Genomic DNA, 15,032 nt, shown 5'->3' on the forward strand with positions numbered 1-15,032 from the left:
GTCGCCAATTCACTCTCGTGACGGACCACCAGCCCCTCTTGAGCTTGTTGCAATCCGACCGCCCGACGCCACCCCTGGCTGCAGCACGTATCCAGCGCTGGCACTGTACTTGGGTGGCTACCGCTACAAGCTGCAATACACGCCGGGAAAACAGTTGCTCAACGCGGACGCCCTGAGCAGGCTGCCACTGCGGTCTACGGAGGCTGATGACGTGGGTGAGCCACCGGAATATGTCCTCGCTCTGGATAATTTTGACGATGGCGTTATCACAACACGGGAGCTACAGCAGCTATCGGCCACAGACCCCGCAGTAACGGCGGTAAAGAATTGTATATTACATGGCTGGCCCAAAAGTGCAAAACAGCTGGAGGAAACGATGCGGCCGTTTTTCGACCGCAAACTAGAACTGTCCGTAGCCCATGGTCTAGTGTATTGGGGGCATCGCGTAGTGATACCGGAAAAAGCGCGGGACCGTCTTTTGAAACTGTTGCACGAGACCCACCAAGGCTCGTCAGGAATGAAAGCAGTGGCAAGGTCAAAATTTTGGTGGCCCCGACTAGACCGCGATATTGAAGCGCTTTCAGCCGGCTGCACGAACTGTGCCCAAAACATGCCAATGCCGGCAGCGGCACCACCAGTAAACTGGCCGAAAACCAATGAAAAATGGTCGCGGCTACATGTCGATTTTGCCGGACCCATAGCAGGCAAGATGATTCTAGTTGCAGTAGATGCCCATACCAAGTGGATAGAAGCCGTGCCAGTAAAGCATGCCACCACAACAAGCACAATCACCTGTCTGCGCGCCATGTTCAGTCGATTCGGCGTCCCGCGAACCATTGTTTCGGATAATGGGACACAGTTTTCTAGCCAGGATTTTGCTACGTTCGTGGAAAGGAACAACATAATGCATCTGAAAACGGCGCCCTTTTCATCCACAGTCTAATGGAGCGGCAGAACGAGCAGTGCGTACAATAAAGGATGGACTTCGGAAGATGAGGGAGGGTAATTTGGAGGACAACCTTGTGCGGCTCCTGTTCAACTACAGGAGAACACCACAGAAGACGGGAAAATCTCCGTCAGAATTGCTGCTAGGGTTCCAGTTACGTTCACGATTGGATGCGTGTTTTCCCTCAACTGTTGCAGACTCGCCGCCGGCATCAGATGACTGGGTGGTCCCCATAGAAAGCAACGTGTACGTGCGGAACTACGGTGTCGGAGAAAAGTGGACACCAGGGCGTGTGCAGTCCACTGCAGGATCCCGAATGGTGACCGTCCAAACTCCTCATTCTGTAGTCAGACGCCACGTTGACCAAGTGCGCCCTCGACAAGCATCGCAGTCCCCATCGCCGGGCTCTGCATCCTTATCAGAGTCTAATATGTCCATGCTGCCGAAACGATCGCCGGGGCCCTCAACTACAAGCTCCACCGTGCTGCCTCCAGAAGCGCTCACTACCGCAAGCCCCCACGACCATCCAGTACCAACCATGCCACAGGCCGGTCCTACACAAGCGGCGACCCCAAGCGCGGAACCAGTGCTTCGGCGTTCTACCAGACAACGCAAGCCAGTACAACGGTTCCATTTTTAAGAAGAGAGAAGTGTTGCGAACTGAACTCTCCTACTTCTACGTCCCCCCCCTTTCCCCCCTTCGTGTTTCTGTCGATGGCTGAAGCGATAGCCATTCCCGCCCCCCCTTTTCCCCCTCTCCCTGCTTCGTAGATGAAGCTACAAAAGAAGCTTGCGCGAAACAATAAACGTTCACTCGTTGCCCTAGTCTGCGGTTGTCTGCGTATGCTTGCCGTGGCTGCCCGGCTAGCTATGTAACACCGAAGCACTATTCACTTCGAATTCACTTCAGACATAAAATTTACTGTTTGCACATGCACACTAATGTCCTTTTTCTTCATGCTCCTATCGAGTTACGCTAATGCTACACAGGGATTCACAATGTAGAAATAAAAGGTGCTACCATTCTTTCAATTTATAACCAATCACTGATGCCACATATTTTCAATATTACCTTGTAAATCCTTTCCAAAGCTAGCTCGCAATATTGAATTTATGAAAACTTTGATGATGATGCTTCAAACTTTGCCTCTCTCAGGATTGATACCTTTGCAATTTGTCATTGTTTTGCCCCTCCCTTGCCCACTTCCTTTCTTTTTTCCTGTTCAGGTATTCAAACAAAACCTTGGGCACCTTGTCAGAATGGAATGAGATGCGAATAGACTTAGACCTCGTGCATGCATTGATCTCGGAGATCTGTGCCAAGAAACCTGTAAGCATACTGGAACTTTGCGTGGTCATTTTTAGAATTTTCATGCTCTGCTTTCTAGAGTTCTTGTTTTGCATGTTTGAAATTTTATTGATTTTCCATGCTGGACCATGTACTCCAAGCATTTTTATTCAGCAACTGAGTGGGGCATTTTAGTACTAAAAGTGCTGCACCGCTAAGCTTGAGGACATGTTTTTGATTCTCAGCCCTGGTGGGCACATTTTGGAGGGAGCTACATAGAAAATCATTCATCCACTTAGAATAGATTTAAGATGGGCGTTAAAAGAGCCCCAGATAGTGAAGATTAATCGGGTGTCTTTCACTATTACTTGCGTTGTAATCATGTCTTGCTTTTCGCACATAACCTTAGGTTTTAGTTTCTGTACTTAAGAAAAAATACATCTGCCTTGGGCTTCACAAAACATCATGCTGTGATGGAAGTCTCTTCACCACTTTTGTAATCGTGCAGAAATTATGATGGTCAGAAGAGATGTTAGCTAGTGCACATACGTGAAACAGTGTCATGCTGTTTAAACAAAACTGCAAGGCCCACAATTCAAGAAAACTCCCAAGCATTTCCCCGAGGGTGAACATGGTTAAGTGCGAATACACGGGGTGATGCTATGAGGGGTATTTATTAATTCGCACTATTATATTTATTAATCACACTATGGTGCCTTTATGGTGTAATGGTTCCTGGGAATCGCAATTTGATCACACGGGGGAGTTTACGTTAACTCACTGGCGAATGCCAATGGATTTTAACTTTACTCCCCCTCACGACCCACTCTTCACGGGAGACTGAGAGAGAAGGCGGGCGCGCGAGAGAGAGGGGTGCGCGCGCAGCTACAGCGAGCGAAGAGAGCGGAGGAGCGAGCGAAGGGGGTGGGGGTATAAGGCACGTTACGGACACCGATATCAGCGTCGCGTCCGTGGCTTATTCGATAGAGCGTCGCGCTGCGGCCCGCCAAGTCCTCTTTCTTTTAAAGGTAGAGAGAAGACTGCGGACGCCGCTGACGGCGGTGGATGGTTTGAGGTCGCTTATAAAGTGTATTCACACTTAAAAAAAGATATAGAACATTATAGGAGGAATAGTATTCAGGCAGGAATAAAGCCAAATTTTTATCCTTCTCAAGGCTTTTGGGTCGTAGTGCTTGTGAGAATGTTCGTAACAGCCTTGATGAGTTTTCTACACTTTTTTTTAGGAAGGTGCAATACTAGTCTTCCTACCGGGATGGGAGCAAATTAACGACTTGAACAAACTTCTGACAGCTGACCGATATCTTAGAGGTAAGCTGTTGCATTCTTTGTGTTGTCTGTGTACAAAGGTACACCACCTGACGACGACATTCTGTAACAGCAAGAGTAAAGCTACATTGACGGAGCTTCTCTGCATGTGTTACTACAACAAGTGGTCCATCTGCGGGCGATTTTGGTTTTGCAAGCACATCCAACATAAATGTTTTCGTACGAACTTTCAAGGCTTATGATATTATCTGTGAAATACAGTGGACTCCTATAAAACGAAACCTGAAGGGATTAAGAAAATGTGTTCCATTTAGGAGGAGTTTCGTTCACTAAGAGACAAACGGGGGTACAGAAATTCGAGTGCAAAGCCAATCGTAATATAGGCAGTTTCATTTAAGAAGCAATTTCATAGAAAGGGAGTCTATGTAGCATTGTAAAAATTAAGTTATAAATTACTTCAATTAAAATTTATGACAAGCCTTGATATATTTATGAATGCAGCAGTGAAGAAGAAGAAATACCTTGAATAATTTCTGAGGTCTCCTGCTAATCTCAATATATATCATGCTAATCAGCCAGTGGTTTAAGTTCACATGCAGAGCAAGCCGAATGTCTACCTAATACCAAAGGTAATGCCTAAGCAAGCCTAATACCAACGTAAGTATTAATATGAGCTCACGCTTGCTTTCTGGTTTGGATGTGCACATACAACAACTGAGTGATGCCATCGTTGCTTACCGGGGCATGAAAACCGAAATAGAAAAAATCCCTTCAAGGGCATAAACTTTCCTACCTACAATGCAAACAATCTTGAACATTATACCTTCTGTACATCTTTTCTTGTTTTATTTTATGCGACTTATTCTTCAAAAGTTAGTGTTCGCAGACTGCATGCAAAAGTGTAATAAAGAAGTGTGTGCTATAGGTTTGTAGCCTTAGCTGTGCTGCCGCAGAAGGTTGTCGCCAGGTATAGTGTTAAATCTTGCATTGTGCTTTCATCTCTCTGCCCCACCCCCCTCCACTCACACTCCCTCTGGCATTCTAAGCCAGTACTCTAATGCATCTCTGTTTCGGCAGGTTCACTGATAATTCCCCTGCACTCTATGATGCCAACTGTCAACCAGAGACAAGTGTTTGATAGGCCTCCTGCTGGAGTGCGTAAAATTGTCCTGGCTACTAACATAGCCGAAACAAGGTTTGCAGTTTTTTCTTCTTACCAGAGCTACCGTATTTACTCGATTCTACCGCGCCCTCGATTGTAACGCGCACCCAATTTCCACCGCGAAAAAAAAAAAAAAAAACGTAAGACATCAATTGCAACGCGCACCCATTTTTCTCGCCGGCCCGCACGATCACACCACTCGAAAAAACTACTCCTTTCGGGAGCGTATTCTATTTAAATATGAGGTACGGGCGAAGCTTGTGCCCATCTGACGTGTAACAGAGCTTTCCGTCACGGTAGTTTTACCGTGGACCGATGTCAGCACGCGAACTTGCTTCGCGCCCTTCTTCTCGACGGTTGTGGTGCCAGGCATGTCGAAGTAAAGAGGCGTCTGATGGGCATTCCCGATTTGCCCAAGCAGGTAGCCGTTGTTGCGCCGCAAGTTTAGGAAGAACCTCTGAAAACTGTGAAGCTTTTTATCGTACTCCTCCGCAAAACTTTTCGCATATGCATGTTTCCCTTCGGAGGGAAAAGCCTTTCCTCTAAATAAAGTTAGTTAGCCAGCACCTGCTCGCTTTAAACTGGCTCTGCATTAGACCTTTTTCCAAGACTAATTGCATAGCCCGCACTTGGAGCAGTTCTGTCGTCACAGGCCGCTGTGCCGCTCGCTGCTCAAGCACATACTTGCCGAGCAGCTCTTTAATTTGCGGAAACCGACCCTGCTGTGGTCCACTGAAGCCTTTGCGTGAAGCTTTGCTGTCGAGAATCTTCTGCTTTTGTTTCTGCCGGTCCCGCACGCACGTTTCGGGAACTCCGAACGACCGCGATGCGGCCCGATTTTCGTCCGTTTCTGCACACGCCATAACTTTTCTTTTAAAAGCGGCATCGTGGTGCTATCGAGTTTTTGGAGTCGGCCCTTCCACGCCGTCGATGCTAATGCACTACTAGATGACGAACTCCTCAGCACACGTACGAAGTGCCGCACATGGGAAACACATAGGCAGAAATGGCCGACGCGCCATGCCGACGCACGTAGGGGGCGGCCATTTTGGATTTGCCGATGGCAATAGATTGACCGTAATTTTTTTGTTCGTACTCGATTCTAACGCGCATACAATTTATAAACTCGCTTAACCGGAAAAAAGGTGCGCGTTAAATTCGAGTAATTACGGTAGTTCTTATTTGTGGTGTTTGAGAAAAAATTATTTTTCGCTTTAGTAGTACTATAGTGTTAGTGTGTGCACATGCTCAAACTTGTTGTCTGCACCAACCTGTGGATTTATCAAGGAACTCAACAGTAATGGTTTTACACCATGAGAGTGCTTCAGTTTGGTATTCAATAGTAATACATGTGGCTGTTGTCTGGTACAAGTTGGACTTGCAAAAAGAAATTCACACCAACTTGCCAAGTTCACCATTTTGCATAAGTAAGACATTGTATTACACATATTAATGTGCTCGTCGTGCAGCTACCACTACGTATTTACACGATTCTAGGTCGAGCCATTTTGCCTTACCCGAAGTTGGGGGTCGAGCTAGAATCTGCTAGAATCGAAAACTAGTTTCAGTTGTGAAGTCTTTCTAAAAATAATCCTCGTGCACTCCCGCAAATCTAGCTTTTCTGCGGAGCTTTTAAGCACTGCCGTGAAGCCACCTTGTGTTTTTTTTTGAAGACATTTGAAATAATTTTTTGTTATGGAAAGAGCCTGTGTTCTTTTTTTTTTTTGTCATGCGATTTTAGGTGGTTGACCTACATTCGAGTCGACTTACTATCGTGTAAATACAGTAGGCACTGAATGTTTCAAACATTTTGGGGCTTGGCAGTATCATTCTAGTATTTGGTTCTGATGACTTTCATTTAGTACAAAAAGTAGTAATAGTATCAAATAAAAGTCGCAATTACTGTGTTGAATGAAGGAATGACGGAAGAGAATAAAAATACCTGATTATGTGGACAAGAGGACAACGGCCTCCATAGATTTATTAGTAATAGCATCTGGTGTGTCATCCGGAGTTTGCAGGTTCCATCCCAGCTAGTGACAAGTCATTCTTTTACTTTCGTCACATCTACATTACAATTACTACAATACACTTAGAAAGAACAGCACAAATTACACCCCTCCATACTTTCCCCGGCTTCATTATGTGTGGTTTTCATTAATTGCTGTGTTTCTACTCTTCTATCTTCACTTTTGCTCCTGACCGAGGAGAGAATGTTATTGTAAATTCTATCACAATAAGCATATGGGTAAATAAAAATTAATTAGCCATGTTTTGGGCTCTTCTCTTCCAGCATCACCATCAATGATGTTGTGTACGTGATTGACTGTGGAAAAATCAAGATGAGCAACTTTGATGTGGACAAAAACATTGCCACCTTGAATGCTGAGTGGGTGTCGAGGGCAAACGCTCAGCAGCGCAAAGGACGAGTTGGGAGGTATGGCGTGTAGCTGTTGGTAGTGCCTGTTGAGGTGTCCATCCCATAGCCCTGCCACCTTTTTTTTTTTGGTCTTTTGTAAACATAGAGTTTTTCTTTGGCAAATACATAAGGGACCATGCAAGTTTTTCTTTGTTACAACCTTTTTTCTAACGTACACGTCTAACATAATCTCATGCAACTTTTTGTGGAACTTCAGTATAGAGATGCATTTGGGTTTGTCTGTAACACTATATCTCAGACAAACTAGAGCCGACGTTTTTGGTCTTTTGTAAACATAGAGTTTCTCTTTGGCAAATACATAAGGGACCTTGCAAGTTTTTCTTTGGTACAACCTTTTTTCTAACGTACATTTCTAACATAATCTCATGCAATTTTTTGTGGAACTTCAGTATAGAGATGCATTTGGGTTTGTCTGTAACACGATATCTCAGACAAACTAGAGCCGACGTTTGATCCTCTTCGTGCACCAGAGTGCAGCCAGGCGTGTGCTACCGGCTGTACACTTCCTGGCGAGAGTCTCAATTGGAGGCCTACCAGCTGCCTGAGATGCTCCGGACCAGACTGGAGACACTCATTCTCAAGATAAAGGTGAGGACTTAAAGACTGCATTGGAAACTGAAAGGTGAGAATCGCCGACTACGGCAATTAACTTCCTCAAAGCGAGTCACCAAGGACTCGTGCTGTCGTGAGTACATTGCGACATGCTCCATTGCTGTGATCAGCAAGGCTGCCGTAACCAAGGAAGGAGCGAATAACCAGAAGCATCACTCGTTTCAGTTCCTTTTCAATACCTCTACAAGTGTTTTTAAACAGTTGTACTAGCTGAATGCGATTCTCTTCCGTGCGAGAAGCAAGAGGTACAGTCTCTGCAAGTTTTAAAATATACTCTAACCTCATAATGGCAATGTTGCATCTTATGCAAAAATAAGGTTGTTATAACCGAAAATTTGTTATAAAGGTATATTTCTAACACTATATCCATTACCAGGCTATGTTTCTATTTACTTTGTTATAACAAATATTTCATTATATTCAAGTTTGAGCGTATGCATCAGTAGATTCAAGAACCCTGCCACCATGCACCATCCTCAACGGGCATAAAAGCTTGCAGTTATTCTGAAAAATCTCACACTGTGCTACTTTCAAGTGTCGTGAAATTCAAGTACGTTTAGTCATGTTTCATGCTACCTGTTACAACATTGAGGAAATAACAACATAACCTATATTTGCATAGAAAGAGGTATGTCAAACTAGCAGCATTTCTGTCAAGCCATTACAAATGAAAATAAGTGAGGTAGGGAATCGGCTTCCTCTAGTGTTTCTGCAATGATTTTCATCAGTTGTTAGAATACCGGATGCACTGTGGAAATGTGATTTTGCATCTGAAGTTTGCAATCTGTATATTACCACACTAACTAATTTGCTCATTGTGGTTGAAACCGGTCTATTGCAATGCATTGAAAAGAGGATCATGGCCTCAAGGAGAATTATGGCCTCTAGTTACTTAAATTGTTTACTTACTGGCACTGTCAAGTAAGAATTTTTATTTTTGTGCTAAAAACAAGACCAGCTTCTTAAGTCATTACAAAATCGGCGCTTTCTCGCACTCAAGTTGTGCTGCCTTCTGCCTAAAACTTTCTGTTCATGTATTGCATGAAGGCATTCGTAACTTTTCTTAACATGGCTGTTTCATGCATGTAAGTGAAAAAGAAACTTGTGAACTTCAGTTATTTTTGTACTCTCTTGCATTATGATCCTTTCAAAGTAAACTTTAGAAACGTTCTTGGCTAGGTCATATCGAAATGTAAAAATTATACTGCGGCATAGGAGGGCTGATTTAAGCAGCGTATGCATGGCCTTAATGGTTACCAGAGCGTGAAACATGTTTGTGATGTCACATAGGGTGACAACGAATGACAGACATATAAAAAAATGATTCAAGCAACAGTCAAATACATTTATTTAGGTGGACACTTATTCAGAATCACAGTGCTGAGTAGTTAATGCTTCATTAAATAATGCCTAGGCAAGCGTGGAAAACATTCTGACAGAGAACACAAACTTTCAATGTTACAGTAGATCACTAACAAATAAAACAACACTCAAATTGTGGACCTTAACTGTAGTGATTTGGGAAATGATTAGAGAAAGCTTCACATCTGACTAGAAGCACTGGCCTTTGCAGAAATCAATGCTTGGCTGCGTACTACCATGCACGATTTTAATGGATAAGTAGCTCAATGCATTTCTCTGTGTTCTAGCCTTTGAAAGTAGTAGTGAAAAAAGGGTTGATTTTGAAATTAACTAGAAATAGAGGCATGGCAACAGATTCATAAACTAGCTACATTGGGCATTTAGTATAATTCCACGGAAAAGGCGAAGTCAATTTCAGTTTTCCAAAACATGATCAGCTCACTTGTAGTGCTAGCCAAATTCAAGACATTGCAACATTTACGACTGCAAAGTTTTGTGAGAGCTAGCTGCAAATCGAACAGCTGCCCAGGTGAACAGAAGAAATTAAGTACATTTCGTGCATGGGCCGAAAAGGTATGTTTGGCTTTCCACGGTTGACAAGTGCATTGCAAGGGGAATATTTCGAGCCTCTGCAACTTGCAACCAGTGCACATCCCTGTGCCAAGCTTTCTCCCATTCTTTTTCTCCAGCATTCAAAAATCTCTCATTCAACAAACACAGTCGGTCTTTCTCAAGCAGTCTCTATGGGTGTGCCACTGGCACACTCACTGGTTGACTGGGTGTTGTCCGACTCGTCGGGGCATCCGTTGGACGATTCCTCGGTAGTCTGCTCCTCCGTCGTCGACTCTTTCTCTTGGGCTTCTTTCTGGGCAAGAGCCTTCTTGTATTCCTCGGCCAGACGAGCACAGTGACGCTTGTGCGTGAACCAGTGCAACTTCTGGCAGGGCGCTCCGCAGTACTGCACGGACTTGCAGGCGGAGCAGCGCTTGTCGGCCTGCGGTTCCCCGCAGGCCGTGCACGAGGCTCCTTGGTCGAAACCCTTCTGGCCACGCACGGCCTCGGCCAAAATGGAGATGGCACTTGGCTCGTTGCCAACCTGGGCAGCAGAGCAAGAATTTATTGTTAGCACTGGTCATTTTCGTTGTGATGGAGCTAAATCTGAACGGGAGTGTATGAATGCTCTTTTTCTGTAGGAACCTTCCGCTACACTTCACCTGTGCTGCTGCTGTGAGGCTGTCAACACACTACTGAATTGTACTACGAAAATGCAGTAAAAGAGAAAGTCAAAGAAGCAGCCCCCCCCCCCCCCCCCCCCTGATTGTGACAACTGAAGCTGCGCGTGGCAATATACTTAAAGAGCACCTGTTCTTGGCCTAATTAGTGTTGGCAAACTGTTGTGTTGATGTATTTTTTTGTCTGTTTTCACTAGCAGCAAGATCTCGTACAAAAAAACCTGCCCACACACTGCCTAAGGGACAGCCAGGTAGTTTGACCTAAGAGAAAAAGCAGCAGGCATAACTTATTTGAGGCAACAATGATTAACAGGAGTGCATTGTTGGCTTGCATAATCGTGGCACTCACAGAAGAGAACACAACGCTACTGTGTCATAGTATATCAGTAACAGATTTCAAGCGGCACTCTGAAATTGTCGTTTGGAAAAACTGTAGTAGTGAAGGAAACCAGCACAGAGGGTTTCACAACATCCGACTAGAGGCACCGGCCTTTGCAGAAATCGGCGCTTGGCTGCAGTGAAACTGACCGGCCGCGCCAACTACGCTTAATCCAACGCGGCCAGCAACAATTCGGCCGCGTGGCCGCTTTGAATAAAACGAGAACACTTTTTTTTCACCTCGACACCGGAGAGCGTGTGCACCAGCTGTTGGAGGATGGAGCATTCGTGGTAGGGGAACTCGCGCACGGACTGGCGCAGCAGCTTTTCCAGGACCACGGGGAAGTCGTCCTCGTCTCGACCGCGCAACCACGTCTTGATGAGCGGCTCGAGCAGGCCCGACGGCGCCTTTTTGCCGGCCTTGTCGTCGCCTTCGGCGCTGCTGCCGCCAGCGGCGCGGTCGCGCACAAACTTGGAGCACGTCCTGATGAGGAAGGCCAAGTGGTGGAACTTGAGCGCGAGCATCTCGTTCGGCTCCGCGGTGGTGGTCTTCATCTGCCTCTCGCAGAGCAGGCTCAGCACGCGCTCCACCTTGGACGACTGATCCAGAAGCTCGCGTTTTTCTTGCAAGTAGAGAGCGACTCGAACGGGGTGGATGTTTGTGCGTACGATGAGCTGGTACAGGGGTGCCACCAGCGACGCCGGCAGCTTGGGCTCCTTTTCGAGTCCCTGGCGCCGCGCGTAGTATTCCAGTTCCTCGCGGGGCAAGAAGTTGTTGATGATGGCCACTACGTCGTGGTTGCTCACGAAGGCGGCCATCTGCGCCGCCGTCCGGCCCAGCGAGTTGACGACGGTCGTGGAGGCGCCGTGCTCGAGCAGAAGGCTCACCACGTCTGCTCGACCGGCCAGGCCCGCGAACATGAGCGCCGTGTAGCCGGAGTCGTGGTAGTGCGAGTTTACGTCGGCTCCGCACTCGAGGAACAGCTTGCACAGGTCGTGGTTGCCGCGGTACGCGGCGTGCTGCAGCGGCGTCATCCCGTGCTCGTCGAGGCAGTCGATACGCACGCGGTTCACCAGCGTTCGCGCCTCGGCGACATCGCCGGCCTGGATCGCTTTGTAGAGGTCTTTCTCGGCATCGGTGAGCTCGCCTTTCGTCGGAGGAGCCATTTTGGAATGCCGTTTGGTTGCGCTCCCTTGGGGGCGCTAGCGAGAGCCGCCAATCATCGTCATCATCGTGGCGTTTTTTTTCTCTCTTCAACCCTAATCTTGGATCAAACTATAGTTGTACCTCCGTTTTTTTTTCCAGTTTTGTGGTATTTGTGTGTGCCATTGTATGAAACATGATGATTCTTTACAGCAAATGCTACGGACGTGAAAAAATCTTGGTAACGATCACGGAGGCCGTGCTTAAACTCGTGGCCCCTGGCATGCTGGCTTTGCCGCACAACTTTCACAGTCCGTTCATTGTACTTTCTGTCTTTTGTTTTTATCCCGCCAAATGAAGTGCAACGCGATGTTAGAGTCCCTATTGTTGCATTTAATGGCTAATTAATTTATTTATTTATTTCAGATTCTGAAGCTCGGAAGTGCCGAAGCTTTCCTACAAAAGGCAATAAATCCTCCTTCCTCGGAAGCATTGCATCTCTCTCTTCAGTTTTTGATTACACTGGCAAGTATACATTTTTAATGAACTTTCTTAGTTTTTTTACATATGCCTTTTTACTTTAAGTACTATCTCTCTAAAAACATTCAGCATTTCCACTATATCAGAGTGTGCATTTATTGGTACGCGTGAGTGATACAAAGACGAAGTGTGTTGCTGATATTTATTTTTCCTTCGACTCGGGGACTGCTTCCCCTTCCCTCTTTCTCTCTGCACCTTTGTTGGCTTCCTATGCTCCCTATCTTGGGAATTATGAACCTTGAATAGTTAGGTTGGGCCAAGTGGCGTAATACGATTCTTTATATGGGGAAGTGAATTCAAAAATGCAAGTGGAATTATAGTACATGGTAAAATGTGTATTACTTAAGTGTGCTTTGCATTGTGAGTATTGTGTGTGCCATCTTTGTAAAGCAGGGAGCGAGTTTAGAAAGCAAAAACATCGGTGTAAGCCTCTCACTGTGTACTTTGTACCTGTCCCTTGATAGTATGTGCAATATATGAGACAGATTTTAGTGTAAACAGCTTTGTTTCTTGTACAGTGCACATTTATGTGCTGAAATTGAAGGTTTGTGAAAGACAGTCCCCTTACAATCCAGTGTGTGTGCACCAGATAGTGTTCGTGTAAAGATGGCATGTTTTCATATGAGTGTATGTTTATATGGTTTTACAAAGACAATAAATTGTGCTTTCAAGTTATCAAACATCAGAGGTGAACATTGAATGAAACCATTGCTTCGTCACATCATGTATTTTTTTTATTCTGGTATGCCTGTGTACTATTGTGGGGGACAACATTTCATGAACAACAGTTGCTACGACGAATACAAAAAACTCAACACAGGTGTTGTGCAAAGCACTATGTGTGAGAGCATTAGCAGTGAAATGTGTTTCCGCCTGTACAACTCTAGGTTTGGCGGTGTTTACATGATCCATAATTCATGAACTCCCAGTTGTTCACGTTACAGGGAGCAAGAGAGCTTATATGCTTTTTCGCGGTTACAGTAGTCATTTTTTAAAGTTCTCTCCACATTTAATGAACGTCAATAACTTGCACTCATGTCGATGCTTGCGCAGAAAGCCTTGAATGAGGATGAAACACTGACTCCTCTGGGCTACCACTTGGCCAAGCTGCCCTTGGATCCTCAGACGGGCAAGATGATCATCATGGCATCCATCTTCTCTTGCCTCGACCCCATCCTCACAGTGGCCGCTAGCTTGAGCTTCAAGGATGCCTTCATGGTGCCACTGGTCAGTTAAAGGCTCTCCTTGTTCTACAAGTGCACTTCAGCTGAGCAGGATGGTGAAGGACGCAGTATTTTGGCCTTCTGAATTAAGCTTACACATGTAAGGCTGAAGTTCAGGGTTGGGCACACATTTTATTAAATTACACAATGGTTCTAAAGCTCACCTTAGCTGGCCTTCTGCTGTCACAAAATTCAGCCCTGCAAGGGCTAGAGCATTGAGGAAAATTGAACTGGGACAGAAAGGGAAGGGGGAAGAGAAAAAGTTTGGACAGAATGCCAGCTGATGTTGCCATGTGGAAGCTGGTCTTTCCCATATTTCGTAAGTCAGTCATTTTTGGAGGGGATTTGGCATCATAATTCGAAGAACTCATCCGACTCTACAATGAAAAAAATCTGGGCACTGATTCTGAAATACATGCTTCTTGTTTCACAGTTACATTTCAACACACGGTGAAGTTATGGAGTGCCTCACCCAGGAATTACGCTTGAGACCAGTCACATTTGTTTAGCATCATTAAGATGCTCATTAAAAAAATGCAGAAAAATAGTACGGGGCAACGACAATCATGTGTGGCCCGGGCCATTAGTGAAAATTGGATAGACTATGTGTTTCAGACTTCTCGTTTACACTCAGTGCCATTGTACAGCACACAGCATTCATAGGCAAAATGTGCTGTTTCGCTTTTCAAGATTTGAGGGGGGCATGACTCCTCCAGCTGACACCTTGCAGAATTGTTACTGCCCATTCGCTAGCAAGCATGTTTTCCAAAGAACAGCTTTGACGAGCAGCAAAAACTTTCCTCCATGCTATACTCATTCCTGCTTTTCCTTTCTGTCATTTCTTCCTTTCTCTCTACAAGATAGTGCTTACATTGAAGAATCCTGGCAGTAATTATTTAAAACACTTTGTGCTGCTGACCCCTCCTTTGTAGGAATGCAGAGAAGCAAGTGCACCTAGTGGGAGAAAAAGCTGTAGACAAGAGCTTTCGCATTGAAAATCTTCCTGCAAAAGAGCCAAATTACAGATTTTTGCAAAGTGCTTGTCGGTTGCTTAGAAACGTAAAGATAGGGCATGCTTTTTCGGGCTCCATTGTTGAGTGACATCTTGAATTCCTGCAAACGAAGTCAATAATGCAGTAGGCATGTGTTAAATGGACTATAACTATTGACATGCACGGATCTAGTGGGAATGTCGGGATGAACTAGCCCAACCTCCCACCTGAAAGAAGCACCAGTGGCAGATCTAATTAGTATTCTTAAGAGAACGCTCGATGAGCAAAGTGCTTCAACATGTTATTGTCTTTAAAAATGCTCCCTTCGACCACTCATGTCAATATGCTTGTTTTATGTGCAGAGCGCTTTAGGAGCCTGAGAAGTCGTCTCATGTGGCTGCCTAACTTCAAGATCAAAGTACTAAA

General features: G+C 45.4%; 2 protein-coding genes across 4 annotated transcripts in view; one reads left to right on the top strand and one right to left on the bottom strand.

Annotated features, from left to right (window-relative positions):
• The window catches only part of LOC119174611 (ATP-dependent DNA/RNA helicase DHX36-like), a 52,783-nt gene that overhangs the window by 20,655 nt on the left and 17,096 nt on the right, over positions 1-15,032 (top strand). For 2 of the 3 annotated variants that reach the window (XM_075889552.1, XM_075889550.1), the window contains exons 12-18: positions 2,174-2,276; positions 3,479-3,563; positions 4,599-4,716; positions 6,977-7,120; positions 7,594-7,711; positions 12,278-12,380; positions 13,449-13,618. In XM_075889552.1, the coding sequence (XP_075745667.1) occupies positions 2,174-2,276; positions 3,479-3,563; positions 4,599-4,716; positions 6,977-7,120; positions 7,594-7,711; positions 12,278-12,380; positions 13,449-13,618 (841 nt within the window). Of the gene's footprint in view, positions 1-2,173; positions 2,277-3,478; positions 3,564-4,598; positions 4,717-6,976; positions 7,121-7,593; positions 7,712-12,277; positions 12,381-13,444; positions 13,619-15,032 lie in introns of all 3 variants that reach the window. The other variant, XM_075889551.1, reaches the window with a different exon arrangement.
• LOC119174622 (ankyrin repeat and MYND domain-containing protein 2) lies at positions 9,131-11,937 on the bottom strand. The gene is made up of 2 exons (XM_037425611.2): positions 10,948-11,937; positions 9,131-10,193 (listed from the first exon to the last, which is right to left on the bottom strand). The coding sequence occupies exons 1-2, from the start codon at positions 11,872-11,874 to the stop codon at positions 9,828-9,830; spliced, it is 1,293 nt and encodes a 430-aa protein (XP_037281508.2). The 5' UTR covers positions 11,875-11,937; the 3' UTR covers positions 9,131-9,827.

The sequence above is a fragment of the Rhipicephalus microplus genome, chromosome 3 (genome assembly GCF_043290135.1).
Source record: "Rhipicephalus microplus isolate Deutch F79 chromosome 3, USDA_Rmic, whole genome shotgun sequence".
Taxonomy (NCBI): domain Eukaryota; kingdom Metazoa; phylum Arthropoda; class Arachnida; order Ixodida; family Ixodidae; genus Rhipicephalus; species Rhipicephalus microplus.